This window comes from Moschus berezovskii, chromosome 4 (genome assembly GCF_049115385.1).
Source record: "Moschus berezovskii isolate FMDL1 chromosome 4, NW_MosBer_1.0, whole genome shotgun sequence".
In the NCBI taxonomy this organism is placed as follows: domain Eukaryota; kingdom Metazoa; phylum Chordata; class Mammalia; order Artiodactyla; family Moschidae; genus Moschus; species Moschus berezovskii.
In genome coordinates, this window is record NC_142463.1 from 21,904,955 (window position 1) to 21,919,272 (window position 14,318).

The 14,318-nt window shown below is 41.5% G+C and overlaps 1 protein-coding gene across 2 annotated transcripts in view; it reads left to right on the forward strand.

Moving 5' to 3' along the window:
* CYP4X1 (cytochrome P450 family 4 subfamily X member 1) overlaps positions 1-14,318 on the forward strand; it is a 47,920-nt gene that overhangs the window by 16,777 nt on the left and 16,825 nt on the right. For both annotated transcript variants that reach the window (XM_055402708.2, XM_055402709.2), the window contains exons 2-6: positions 3,452-3,593; positions 4,784-4,828; positions 6,262-6,389; positions 9,599-9,726; positions 9,810-9,964. In XM_055402708.2, the coding sequence (XP_055258683.2) occupies positions 3,452-3,593; positions 4,784-4,828; positions 6,262-6,389; positions 9,599-9,726; positions 9,810-9,964 (598 nt within the window). The remainder of the gene's footprint in view (positions 1-3,451; positions 3,594-4,783; positions 4,829-6,261; positions 6,390-9,598; positions 9,727-9,809; positions 9,965-14,318) is intronic.

Sequence of the window (14,318 nt, forward strand, 5' to 3'; positions counted from 1 at the left end):
AGTAATCTTTTGAAGTTTTGACTACCTGGTCTTTGTTGCAAAAACTCCTATATATCCTGACTTCTCCTTCACCTCTTCAGAGCAGTCTCTCAGAGCTATCTGAGAGGCTGCATCCTGGGCTTAAGTCCTCAGTTTTGTCCGCCATCTAAAATATAATTCTCAACTTTCAGACTGTGCAATTTTTTTTCTGTCGACAGCAGCACCTAGCTCATCATAGTGCTTGGTAAATATTAGCTATTACTATATCTCAGGGGACTAAGCTCTTTTTTTAATATTTCTGAGGATCTTTCCTAAATACATGTGATACATAAATTCAAATGTGTTCAGTTTTGTGGATGAAGAAATATAAATTCATATATTACAGAATTCACAATAGCTTTCTTTCCTTTTTTTCCAGACAAGAGTTACTAAAAGTACAACCAGAAAGCTTATGGCTGAAGATGTCCATGACAATTTCAAATATAAAAAAATAATCCTTATATTAAGTTGCACTTTCCACCAGGGCAAAGAACTTGCCTGTTTTATATTTCTCTGCATCTCTATGACCTGTCACATATAATAGGCACTTAATAAATACTTATCTGTTTATTGTTTGCAAATGAATAAATATTTACATCGTTAGGAAACACCATTTGCACTGTCAGTGGGCTCTTATCACTGGCTTGATTATGGGAATGTTAGCAAAATAGAGACTGCAGTATTTCAGGAACTAGATTTTAGGAGTCTCAAATGTTTTCGGGGCCCTAAAGTATCCATCCACGGAACATTTATTTCATGGCTTAGAGCTACTAGCTGGTAACAGGAAATTGGGAGCTGAAGTTTTCCACCTTTTCACAATCACACAGCAAATTCTGATTGGTCACACAAGAAAGAATTTGCCAGCTTTAAGATTTCTTTACAGGACTTCCCTAGCTGTACAAAGGTTAAGAGTCTACCTGTCAATGCAGGGGACACAATGCAGCGGAGAGACTCAGTCCCTAGTCCCTCCTCTAGGATGATTCCACATACTGAGGGCTAACTAAGCCTGTGTACCACAACTACTGAAGCCCGCACACCCTAGAGCCCATGCTCTGCAACAGGAGAAGCAAGCGCACCATAATGAGAAGCCTGCACACTGCAACTGTTGTAGCCACACGTTCCAGGAAACAAACTCACTCAGAAGGACAATGCAGATAGTGGAGTGCAGTTTATTACACTGGCGGGCCCAAGGCAGAGTCTCCTCTTAGCCAAGGACCCCGACCACAATTTGTGAAAATCTTTTATACCCTATGTGTACATCGAACCTACCACCCCAATTTCCTTGAGACTTACATAAAACAAAGGAAGGGTAAATACAATCACAATAACCCCATCATTCATGTGTTAGGTGTTCAAACAGTTAATAATCAATAAGCCTGTGATTACATTCCAATAGATACGGAAAGAATCTAAGACCTGTCCAGAGGCAGGGGTAATTAGAGTATGTTTTCTCTTAGGTGATGAGTAACCTGGATGTGCTCTTCAAGATTCCCCTATCTAGAGGGGGTCTTATCTTTCTATTGTAGTTTCCATAGGCACTAAGCACAGAGTTCAGTGTCCATTGGAGAGGTAGCCGAGCATGATCAGCATGAACAGGCCTAAGATGGAATCCAGTCCTTATGAATTCTTTCTTCATAACGAAGAGTAGCCCCTGCTCTCCACAACTAGAGAAATCTCGGACATAGCCATGAAGACCCAGCACAGCCAAAAACTTAAATAAATAAATAAAAATTTAAAAAAATTTTTTAAAGATTTCTTTGCAAGTCAGGCCCCTCACAATTGTGCTCAAATGCATAGCTAGGCACATCCAGATACACACAGAGGTGCCTCTCTACCCTCACACTTTATACAACAAGCAGATATAAATGGATCTTATTGTCAGTGATTTAGAAGTGATGTGGGGGGGCTCTGGGGTGCAGTAACTTGAAGCAGGATCTTAGATCCTTGGCCAGGAATCAAATCTGGGTCATGGTTGTGAGAGTGTTGAATCCTTAACCACTAGACCCTGAAAGCCAGTGGGCTTAAAATGGGACTTCAGTCCTTGTCTTCTTTGAAGAAAGAATTCATCAAAGAGCAAAAGATAGTAAGGTGGGTAAAGTGTTTATTAGAAGCAGAGTACATGTGAAAAGAACACATGTGTGGGCTCAGAGAGTCGTGCTTTAGGGGTGACTTAAATTGCTTATATGAGGGGGTGGATTTTCCAGGTTTCCTCTGGCCAGTCACCTTGTAGGTTTCCTCTGGCCAATAATCTTGCTTATTGTTCATATCTGATCTGATTCAGGGTCCTTCAGATGTGCATGCATATCTTTTAACCAAGATGGATTCACGCAAGAGTCTCTGTGAGGTTAGCAGGACATATGGACTGGTGCCTCCTCCCTTCCCTGACCCCTGAGGATCTTTTCTGCACATGTGTGCAGTGGCTCAGCCCAAGGCCCACCTGCCTTCCGACCTCAGAAGAACTATTTAAATGAGCCATAGTAATCTGCTTATCAAGGCAAGAAGTTCATCTCTGATGGCAGTATTTATACACTAATGTATAAATGTTGGAAGCTGAGAGTTTTGTTTTTGAGCTTGCTTCAAGATTTACACCAGAGAAGGCAATGGCAAGCCACTCCAGTACTCTTGCCTGGCAAATCCCATGACGGAGGAGCCTGGTAGGCTGTAGTCCATGGGGTCACTAAGAGTCGGACACAACTGAGTGACTGCACTTTCACTTTTCACTTTCATGCATTGGAGAAGGAAATGCAACCCACTCCAGTGTTCTTGCCTGGAGAATCCCAGGGATGGGGGAGCCTGGTGGGCTGCCGTCTATGGGGTCACACAGAGTCAGACACGACTGAAGTGACATAGCAGCAGCAGCCAGATTTACACACCTATGTAAATGCACCTTCTACTATTACAAGGGAAAAGGGTTTTCTTGGCAGATGGAATTGGAAGATTTTTAGAGAGCATTTACTATTAAGTCATGAGAAAAAATCAGTCATCAGTATTTATAGAAGCAGAATGGTGAGCTGGATGGTGGGTCATGTTCAATATACTAACGTTTTTTCCTTCCCACCTAAAAACATTTTTTTCAGCTTCCGGACTCCACTCCTAATCTAGGTGCGTGATGCTGGCGAGTGAGGCAGAGTGCGTGACTCTATTCACTGCACCTTCTCACTTGGGGAAACAGTTCACAAAATATATCATTCAACAGGAACATTGTCTGGTGATACAACATATTATATTGAAAAGATGAATATACTGTTTGGTTAGAAAATTATACTCTAGGCTTAGAAATCCCAAGGAAAGTGTGTTCACTCACTTCCAGAAAAAGGGTCAAACCCCTCTACCTGTGGGACCTCATCCAGTACCTGAGCTCAACTTGTGTCTGTAGATGGGGGTGAGTCCAGACTGGCTGACTTCTCTCATTTCTTTCACTTGTTCATTGCAGTTCTTTGAAGATAATAAAATGGAGAACCTTGAGAAGACTGTAGAAAAATACCCTTGTGCCTTTCCTCGCTGGATTGGGCCCTTTCAGGCATTTCTCTATATCTATGATCCAGACTATGCAAAGACATTTCTGAGTAGAACAGGTAAGAAAAGAGATGAATCTCGGAGTCTTAATCCTCCTAGGAGTGATATGACACAACCCACAAGCAGGATTCTAAAGGAATTCTGAAGCAAAGATTGGTTTTGGGCCTTTAAGAGACACTGGCGGAAGTGTGGAGAGGTTTCCCACCAATCCTGAAGGGGATTCCCACGTCCACCTAGTCCCTTGTCTTGTTCAGACTTCCATGGACCGTTTTAGGGCAGTGTATCTTAAAGCCTAGAAGGTACCATCAGATCTCCAGGGCTTTCCTTTCGTCTCTTGGTTTTGTGACTTCAACATCAGTAATACTCCCCACCTCAGCCCCTTTCTTAAGTATAAAGTCTACAGGAGAAATGTTCCCAGGGTAGATTATCTCATACCACAAAATTCAAATGTCCAGTTTTTGCTATCCCAACTTTGTAAAGCTAATGATAGGCTCAGCTTCTTTGTGCTATTACTTCCCTTCCATGCATGTGTGTGCTGAGTCGCTTCAGTCGTGTCTGACTCTTTGCAACCGCATGGACTGTAGCCTGTCAGGCTCCTCTGTCCATGGGATTCTCCAGGAAAGAATACAAGTTGCCATGTTCTTCTCCAGGGGATCTTCTCAACCCAGGGATTGAACCCACGTCTCTTAAGTCTCCTGCATTGCCACGTGTGTTCTTTACCACTAGCACCACCTGGGAAGCCCCGTTTACCTCCCTTACCCTTAGTAAAACCTTATAAAAGCAGCCTTCCCCTGAAAGCCTCCATGTCTCCCAGTCCCACAGTTCTGATTTGTCTCATCTTCATCTTGTAAAGGACAAGAGCTGTAAAACATCCTCATGTTAGAGTTCAGGAGGGTTCTCCTTCTCCAGGTTCTGCAGGTCCCACCTCTAATAGTTAATTTGCTTTCCAAAAAAGATGTGATATATTGTCCCAACTCCTGTTCTGGACACTTTGCAATCTTTGGGCAATCTCTGTTTCTGCTGGAGGAAGTGGAAACAAGGAAAGAATCTGGATTTGTGTAACTGCCTGCCTCCTGGAGCTGCTGTTGTCAGCTTCCTGAGCCAAGACAGCCAACGGCTGTAGGGAGTGAGCCCCAGGCTCCCTTTTGCTCACTGTTTGTGGTTAGTTTAGGCAAATGAAGAGAATCTTCCCCAACTTCAGTGATTTTCCTCTAATGTTGTCTTTTGTTTCCTCTGCTTGACTCTGCAGATCCCAAGTCCAGGTTCTTGTATAGGTTCCTGATTCCAACTGTTGGTATGTATGTGCAAATGAAGGAGGTAACCCACTCTTTCTTGAGCCCCATTTGTCTAGTAGAGCTTGCCAAGAAAACTCAAATTAGAGTTCAAAATCACTGAGAATATGGTAGATCTATACTACGAGTTTTCTAGGGGGAAAGTCAAGAGGAAGCCCTAAGGTCAGCACAGTGCAACTTCCTAGGAACCCTCCTTGTCAATTTCTCTGCCAAAGTCTCATTTGCAAGACAGCCTGTCTGTAAATCTGTCCCATCTTTTGTCTTTAAAACTGCAGCCTTACCATCCACATTTTTTATTTTATTCTTTCTTGTTTTCTCGGATCTTTCCCTTTCTTTTTGGAGTTTCTGTATTTCCGTATGCAAATCAGTAAAGTTTTGCTTCAAACTGCAGTTTGAAAATATTCCATGCTTAATTACAAATTCCAAGCTTAATTACAAATTAAGCTTTTTAGTTATATAATTGCTATTTATGTTAGACAAGGAAGGAATTAAATGAAAGAATATAGGTTTTGGATTCAGAGCTACTTGAATTTGAATCCTGCCCTTCCCCTATCCCCACTGACTAGTTGAGTGATCTTGGAGAAGTCATCTAATTTCTCTAAGCCTCTGTTTCCTCATCTTTGAAAATAAAGATGAGAGTAACATCTCTGGGCTATTGTGAGGACTGAATGAAACACTCAAATTAGAGTTCAAAATCACTGAGAATATGGTAGATCTATACTACTAATATTTTCATTTTAGCCATTTTAGTGTAGCGGCTGGCATTATATCAGCATTGGAGCATGTATCTATCGCAAGCGTGGCACGTTATAAGCACCCAATGAATGATGGCAATTATATACTAATAAACTTTAAGGTCCTTTTAAAGCCAAATCTTTACCTCTCTGGTAGCAGAAGATTATGAGGCTTTAGGTTTGATGAGTCTTTTCACTTTGTATCACTTACAGGTATGAAGCACAGACTAACACTGAAGCAGAGGATAGCCAAAGACAGACTTAAAACTCTTATCTAGTTGCTTATGAATTTTGTGTTCAGACAGCAGTTTATGGATTGGTTTTGAATACATAGGAGATAAATATTTGTTGTGCCTTTACTGAGACCAAGCTAGGTGCCTTATGTATATGCCTTCATTTAATCTGCAGTGACCCAGTGAAGTAGGTATTTATTATCACAGTTTCTCATTGAGAAAACCAGACTCCAGGGAGGTTACATAACTTAATTAGTACAGGGTCTTTCTTACAGTGCTAAATACATCCGTCCCAGTTGTAAGCACCAAAACTCACTTCATCCTTAATGTCCGAGCACTGCTTTGACATTCACTGTGTCCCCCTGTCTGTGCACCAGCAGTCACTCCATGATGCCTGTGTTCCTCACCTGTCCTTCCCCGTCTCACCTAATAAAATGGCATGTGGTTTTGTGCCTTTTATTTCTCAAGGAAAAGGACTAGTGAATTTGAATGGACCCAAATGGTCTCAGCACCGTCGCCTCCTAACTCCTGGATTCCATTTTAATACCTTGAAATCGTTTGTCGATGTGATGGCGCAATCTGTGAACATCATGCTGGTAAGGGAAGGGATGAAGGTGCTCTGGCGTGTTGCAAAACACTACAGCGAATGTATCAGATATCTGTTTAGTGGGTAGTGAAAGTCAAATGGGGATGATTTATAGAAATTAGCCAATATACAAGTACCCACCAAGCAATGAGTGTCCATGTAAGCCTTTGCTCTTGTTCTTTGGATGATAAGAGATGAAGATCTGGTCATCCATCTTAGGTATATTTTAAGATCTTATGGCAGTAAACCAAGTACCAAGTGGTAAGATTCAGATGATAAGTTCTGTGGTGACAAATAAGGAAACTAGAAGCAGCTATAATAGCTTCAGATTCAGAGGACACTTAAATCTACTATGAAATATGAGCTGGACTTGAATATGTGGATAATATAGATGAGGGCACCTTAGGCACAATGAGTTAGCAGGAGTAAAAGTTTGAAGGTTGGAATAGACTTGCTGGAAGGCCATAAAGGACCTAGAAAGAATGTGTCTGCATTGAAGTCGCAGATGTGAGTTTCCTCTTGCAGGCAGTGGAGTATCATTAGGAGCTGACCTGTGCTCGTTCAAAGGGGCAGAAGGATGTTGCAGAATATTCCTGTGGGTGGTCCCTGATTTATAAATGAGTTCTATTTCAAAATTCCACTTGTACATGGCATATTTTTGATTTTTAAATTGTACACACTTGAAAATAAGACAAATTATTCATTAATACAGTTTCATCATAATGCTTCAAACACCACAAACAGAGCCAAAGTTGCCCTCCCCCTACATCAGCAAACCCATCCCTTTCCCAAGAGAGAACCACTGTTACTGCCTGGTTGGCTGGGTCCTCAGCCAAGCTCACAAAAGTGGATTTAACCTGAAATTGACTGGGATTGTGATGAAAATGTCCATTGTACTTTCTCAAGGCAGAAACCTAGAAGTACAGGCTATACTTTCCAAGTCTGGTGCTGTGCAGTTTTATGCACAATTGCAAATCAGCCTGTGATGATATTTGAGTTTATCAACAGATTGATGAACCATTTCTATCTTTCTTGCTTCTCAATTGCGTATTTTCCCAAGACTTCTGTTATATCTCCTCCCCTACTTTGTTGCAAAGTATCTCCGGAGAGCCTCTTTTGTTCTCATTTCTTCTAGACTCCCTTTTTTTGGTATTCCTGTAGGTTTCATTATTTTATTTTTACAGAATTCTCATTGAAATATAATTGATTAACAATATTATATTAGCAAACTCACTTTTTGTACTCAGTAAAACTTACATAATCCTCAGCCATGTCTGACTCCTTGCATCCCCCTGGATGTAGCCCACCAGGCTTCTCTGTCCATGGACTTTTCCAGGTAAGAATCCTGGAAAGGGTTGCCATTTCCTACTCCAGTGAATCTTCCCACCCCAGGGATCAAACCTGTGTCTCTTGCATCTCCTGTATTGGCAGGTGGATTCCTTACCACTAGTGCCACCTGGGAAGCCCTCAGGATGAAAGCAACTGACTAAACAATTGACACTTGGGTAAAAGATTTTTTTCAATTTCTTCGCCTTTTTTTCTGTGGCCTCCAAATCCTTAGCACCCAGCTGTAGGCATGGGTGCTCAACATATATAGCTTGATCTAAACTTAAAACATGTAGATTTATTTGTATTTTTTATACAAAGAATGCTTATCGTGATGAATACATTTTCAGCAGGGAACTTTGTGACAGTTTAAGGCACAAAACATCTAGGGTAGTGGAAGTGGGTCATTTGGGGGCAGAAGTAGAGTAGACACAGGCAGTGCTTGGCTGAGAGCCACCTCCCAACAGCTGCTCCTATTCACTGCTTATCTCTGTTCCCCACTTCTAAATCAAAAAAAATTATTTTTAATTCCAAGTTTATTTTTAAGTGTAGCTATAGTGGTTGAGAGTAGTGATAGGTGGGGTATCTAGCAATCTGGGGACTAAAGAAGGAAGAAGCCCTGGGGAGAACCCTTATAATTATGGGTTTGTGTGAGATTATCTGTTTTACTGGAACCCTGATCTGTTCTAAAACAAGAGTTGTGATAATAATTGGAAGGCCAGAGGTACTTACCTCAGCCATTACCAGATATCTGGTTTGTTCCATGCTTTTTCTCATTTAGTTGGGTGTGTTTTTCCCTTCCTCATGCCAAGTAAGCACTTGGCTTATTTATGTGAAAATTAGTAAACAGAAATCTCATTTAAAACGGAGTCAGGAAGCCAGAAAGGGGAGCTCTCACGTCCTATCACTAGAGGTCAATTGCAGACCCAATCGGAAGAAACCTACCTTTGCATGTCCAACAGGAAGAAGGTTACTGCTTTGCTATCCCACAAAAGAAAAGAAGAATTTCTCCTTACCCCTTTTTCATTAGCCCGGTTAATGAGACTATCACAACCTGGACAATGAAAAACCGCTGCACTCTAATCTCCCAGTTTCCTTCAACGGAATCTTTGTTTATAATGGCTCCCCCAACTCCTCCTTCTCCTCTGTAACTGTCCTGTCCTTTGTACTCCTGACTTGCCCAGGTGACTCAGTGGTAAAGAATCCACCTACAATGCAAGTAGGACTGATGCTAAAGCTGAAACTCCAATACTTTGGCCACCTCATGAGAAGAGTTGACTCATTGAAAAAGACCCTGATGCTGGGAGGGATTGGGGATGGGAGGAGAAGGGGATGACAGAGGATGAGATGGCTGGATGGCATCACCAACTCGATGCACATGAGTTTGGGTGAACTCTGGGACTTGGTGATGGACAGGGAGGCCTGGCATGCTGCGATTCATGGGGTTGCAAAGAGTCAGACACGACTGAGAGACTGAACTGACTGACTGACAATGCAAGAGATACAGGAGACACGGGTTTGATCCCTGAAGTCAGGAAGATCCCCTGGAGGAGGAAATGGCAACCCACTCCAGTATTCTTGCCTGGGAAATCTCATGAACAGAGGAGCCTGGTGGGCTACAGTCCATGGGATCACAAAGAGTTGTACACAACTGAGCACGCACCCACCATGATTGCATGTCCTGAATTTCAATTCCTTGCTGTGCCTAAATAAACCCATTTTACTGGTGAAATAAGGGGCAGCTATTTCAGGTTAACATTTACTTATATGACCTTTGACCTCTGCTAAGTTAAAATTGCCTCTGTCACATGGTAAGAGAAGTGTCAGGGAGGAACTTTCAGATAAAAGCATTTTGGTGATGATGATGTTGTTAATCTTGACCTCCTTTACCAGGATAAGTGGGAGAAGATGTGTGGCTCTCAGGATATACTTCTGGATATCTATGAGCCCATCAGCTTGATGACCCTGGATGTACTCATGAAATGTATTTTCAGCTGGGAAACCAACTGCCAAACAGACAGGTCAGTTACAGGAAGGGGAAAAAAAACTTCGTTTGCATTACCTAAGCCATTTATTGACATATTATCTCCACTCTCTCTTCTAGCTCCCATGATTATTATGTAAAAGCAACAAGTGAAGGCAGCAATATCCTTATGCGACGCGTGTACAATTTCTTTTATCACTATGACCTAATTTTCAAATTAAGCCCTCTGGGCCACCGCTTGCGGGAGATAAACAAGATATTGCATCAGCATACAGGTATTTCTTGAGTTTGGATTGTCCAAGTCCATACACTGTCATAGTTGTATTCTGTCTCTCTGAGGAATAGGTCTCAGTGTGAAAAGAGAAAGAATTCTTGTTCTTAATGGAGCTTTTATAGGAACACTGTTCAAATGAAACAATTCCTATAGAAGAGTTTGCTACATCCACAGTAATAGTCTTATCTGAATTTTTATATATAGGTGAAAGTGAGAGTCACTCAGTCATGTCCGACTCTTTGTGACCTCATGAACTATACGGTACGTGGAATTCTCCAGGCCAGAATACTGGAGTGGTTAGCCTTTCCCTTCTCCATGGGATCTTCCCAACTCAGGGATTGAACCCAGGTCTCCCACATTGTGGGCGGATTCTTTACCAGCTGAGCCACAAGAGAAGCCCTTTCTATATATTACACCATTTTTATTATATGCAGCTTTTATTAGTAGAAATGTAACACAGCAAGTGGGCACTTAACATTTTATAGCATATATGGCATGGCTTTTTGCATAGTGATTGTCATAGTGATGACAAGCTAAAAATATTCAGGCAACATAGGAATAAATGGAGGAACAGAGTAAACATGGACATACATTAAAAAAAAAAAAGGACCCCCTGGGGGACTGTTCAATGGGTATAAAGTAGTTATGCAAGATGAATAAGATCTAAAGATCTGCTGTGCAGCATAGTACCTATAGTGAACAATATTGTGCACTTGAACATTTAAATAGGTAGATCTTGTTAAGTATTCTTATCCCAATTAAAAAAGAAAAGAAAAGAAGCTTCATTCGAAAATAAATAGTTTTAGCAAAACATAAATGAAAGTTGAAATTGATTAAGTTTTTACGCAGTTCACCACTACTTTTCATGAACACCAAAATAAAGAATATTTATCAGGCCATTAATTAATCCTTCCTCAGCTCCACCACTGAGTAGCAGTATGACTTTGGGCAAGTTACTGTTCTATGTCAGGGTTATCTGTAAAATGAAGATTAAAAAAAAACCTATCTCATTGTTTTGTGATGATGATTAATATTGTTAACATATGTAAAGCACTTAAGACAGTGCCTGGAACTAATGTTAAATATAAAATACATTTGTTCCAAGAAACTTGCAAGACACACCTACGCATGCATACATATGGAGACACACAAATACAGATATTATAAGGACATACAGATAAGCAGATTAGAAATCATCTAAGATACAAAAGGGCTTTCTGTAGAGCAGTAGTTATCAAACCTGTTTGTATCATGGCCCACACCAAAAATATTAATATTTAAATATTGGAGGAAACAGGAGTGGATTTGGAGGCATCTACACAGAACTTAATGAAAAAATTATTCACATTCTCTTGTTATTGCCTAATTATGATGAAAACACAAAATGCAGAACATTACGGGGAAATTAAATGTTAAATTTCTTATCTCTCCTTGCTATTCTTTGGAACCCTGCATTCAGATGCTTATATCTTTCCTTTTCTCCTTTGTTTTTCGCGTCTCTTCTTTTCACAGCTATTTGTAAGTCCTCCTCAGACAGCCATTTTGCTTTTTTGTATTTCTTTTCCATGGGGATGGCCTTGATCCCTGTCTCCTGTACAATGTCACGAACCTCTGTCCATAGTTCATCAGACACTCAGTCTATCAGATCTAGTCCCTTAAATATATTTCTCACTTCCATTGTATAATCATAAGGGATTTGATTTAGGTCATACCTGAATGGTCTAGTGGTTTTCCTACTTTCTTCAATTTAAGTCTGAATTTGGCAATAAGGAGTTCATGATCTGAGCCACGCACAGTCAGCTCCCTGTCTTGTTTTTGCTGACTGTATAGAGCTTCTACATCTTTAGCTGCAAAGAATATAATCAATCTGATTTCGGTGTTGACCATCTGGTGATGTCCATGTGCAGAGTCTTCTCTTGTGTTGTTGGAAGAGGGTGTTTGCTATGACCAGTGCGTTCTCTTGGCAGAACTCTGTTAGCCTTTGCCCTGCTTCATTCTGTACTCCAAGGCCAAATTTGCCTGTTACTCCAGGTGTTTCTTGACTTCCTACTTTTACATTCCAGTCCCCTATAATGAAAAGGACATCTTTTTTGGGTGTTAGTTCTAAAAGGTCTTGTAGGTCTTCATAGAACCATTCAACTTCAGCTTCTTCAGCATTAGTGGTTGGGGCATAGGCTTGGATGACTGTGATACTGAATGGTTTGCCTTGGAAACGAACAGAGATCATTCTATCGTTTTTGAGATTGCATCCAAGTACTGCATTTTGGACTCTTTTGTTGACCATGATGGCTACTCCATTTCTTCTAAGGGATTCCTGCCCACAGTAGTAGATATAATGGTCATCTGAGTTAAATTCACCCATTCCAGTCCATTTTAGTTCACTGATTCCTAGAATGTCGACATTCACCCTTGCCATCTCCTGTTTGACCACTTCCAATTTGCCTTGATTCATGGACCTGACATTCCAGGTTCCTATGCAATATTGCTCTTTACAGCATTGGACCTTGCTTCACATCCACAGCTGGGTATTCTTTTTGCTTTGGCTCCATCCCTTTCTTCTTTCTGGAGTTATTTCTTCACTGATCTCTAGTAGCATATTGGGCACCTACCGACCTAGGGAATTCCTCTTTCAGTATCCTATCATTTTGCCTTTTCATACTGTTCATGGGGTTCTCAAGGCAAGAATACTGGGGGAGGGTGGGATGGTTTGGGAGAATGGCATTGAAACATGTATATTATCATATGTGAAATGAATCGCCAGTTCAGGGTCGATGCATGTTACAGGATGCTCGGGGCTGGTATATGGGGATGACCCAGAGGGAGAATAAGGGGAGGAGGGAGGTGGGAGGGGGGTTCGGGAGGGGGAACTCATGTACACCCGGGACAGATTCATGTCAATGTATGGCAAAACCAACCAATATAATATTGTAAAATAATTAGCCTCCAATAAAAATAAAAATTAAAAAAAAAGAATAATAATAAAAAAAGAATACTGAAGTGGTTTATCATTCCCTTCTCCAGTGGACCACATTCTGTCAGACCTCTCCACCATGACCCGCTCATCTTGGGTGGCCCCACACAGCATGGCCTAGTTTCATTGAGTTAGACAAGCCTGTGGTCCATGTGATCAGATTGGCTAGTTTTCTGTGATTATGATTTCAGTGTGTCTGCCCTCTGATGCCCTCTCAAAACACCTACTGTCTTACTTGGTTTTCTCTTACCCTGGACCTGGGGTATCTCTTCACGGCTCCTTCAGCAAAGCACAGCCGCTGCTCCTTACCTTGGACGAGGTCACCCCTCCTGACCTTGAATGTGGAGTAGCTCCTCTCAGCCCTCCTGCACCCGCGCAGCCGCCGCTCCTTGGACATGGGGTTGCTCCTGTTGGCCGCTGCCCCTAACCTCGGACATGGGGTAGTTCCTCTCATCCGCGCTTCTGCCTGGTCCCTCGCAGTCACCGCCCCGTGGAAAAGAAATGCAAAAAAGCAAAATGGCTGTCTGAGGAGGCCTTACATATAGCTGTGAAAAGAAGGGAAGTGAAAAAGCAAAGGAAAAAAGGAAAAATATATGCATCTGAATGCAGAGTTCCAAAGAATAGCAAGGAGAAGTCAGAAAGCCTTCCTCAGCGATCTATGCAAAGAAATAGAGGAAAACAACAGAATGGGAAAGACTAGAGCTCTCTTCAAGAAAATTAGAGATACAAAGGGAACATTTCATGCAAAGATGGGCTCGATAAAGGACAGAAATGGTACAGACCTAACAGAAGCAGAAGATATTAAGAAGAGGTGGCAAGAATACACAGAAGAACTGTACAAAAAAAAAAGATCTTCATGACCCAGATAATCACGATGGTGTGATCACTCACCCAGAGCCAGACATCTTGGAATGTGAAGTCAAGTGGGCCTTAGAAAGCATCACTACGAATAAAGTTAGTGGAGGTGATGGAATTCCAGTGGAGCTATTTCAAATCCTGAAAGGTGATGCTGTGAAAGTGCTTCAATCAATATGCCAGCAAATTTGGAAAACTCAGCAGTGGCCACAGGACTGGAAAAGGTCAGTTTTCATTCCAATCCCTAAGAAAGGCAATGCCAAAGAATGCTCAAACTACTGCACAATTGAGATCATGTCACATGATAGTAAAGTATTGCCCAAAATTCTCCAAGCCAGGCTTCAGCAATATGTGAACCATGAACTTCCAGATGTGAAGCTGGTTTTAGAAAAGGCGGAGGAACCAGAGATCAATTACCAACATCATCTGAATCATGGAAAAAGTAAGAGAGTTCCAGAAAAACATCTATTTCTGCTTCATTGACTATGCCAAAGGCTTTGACTGTGTGGATCGCAATAAACCGTGGAAA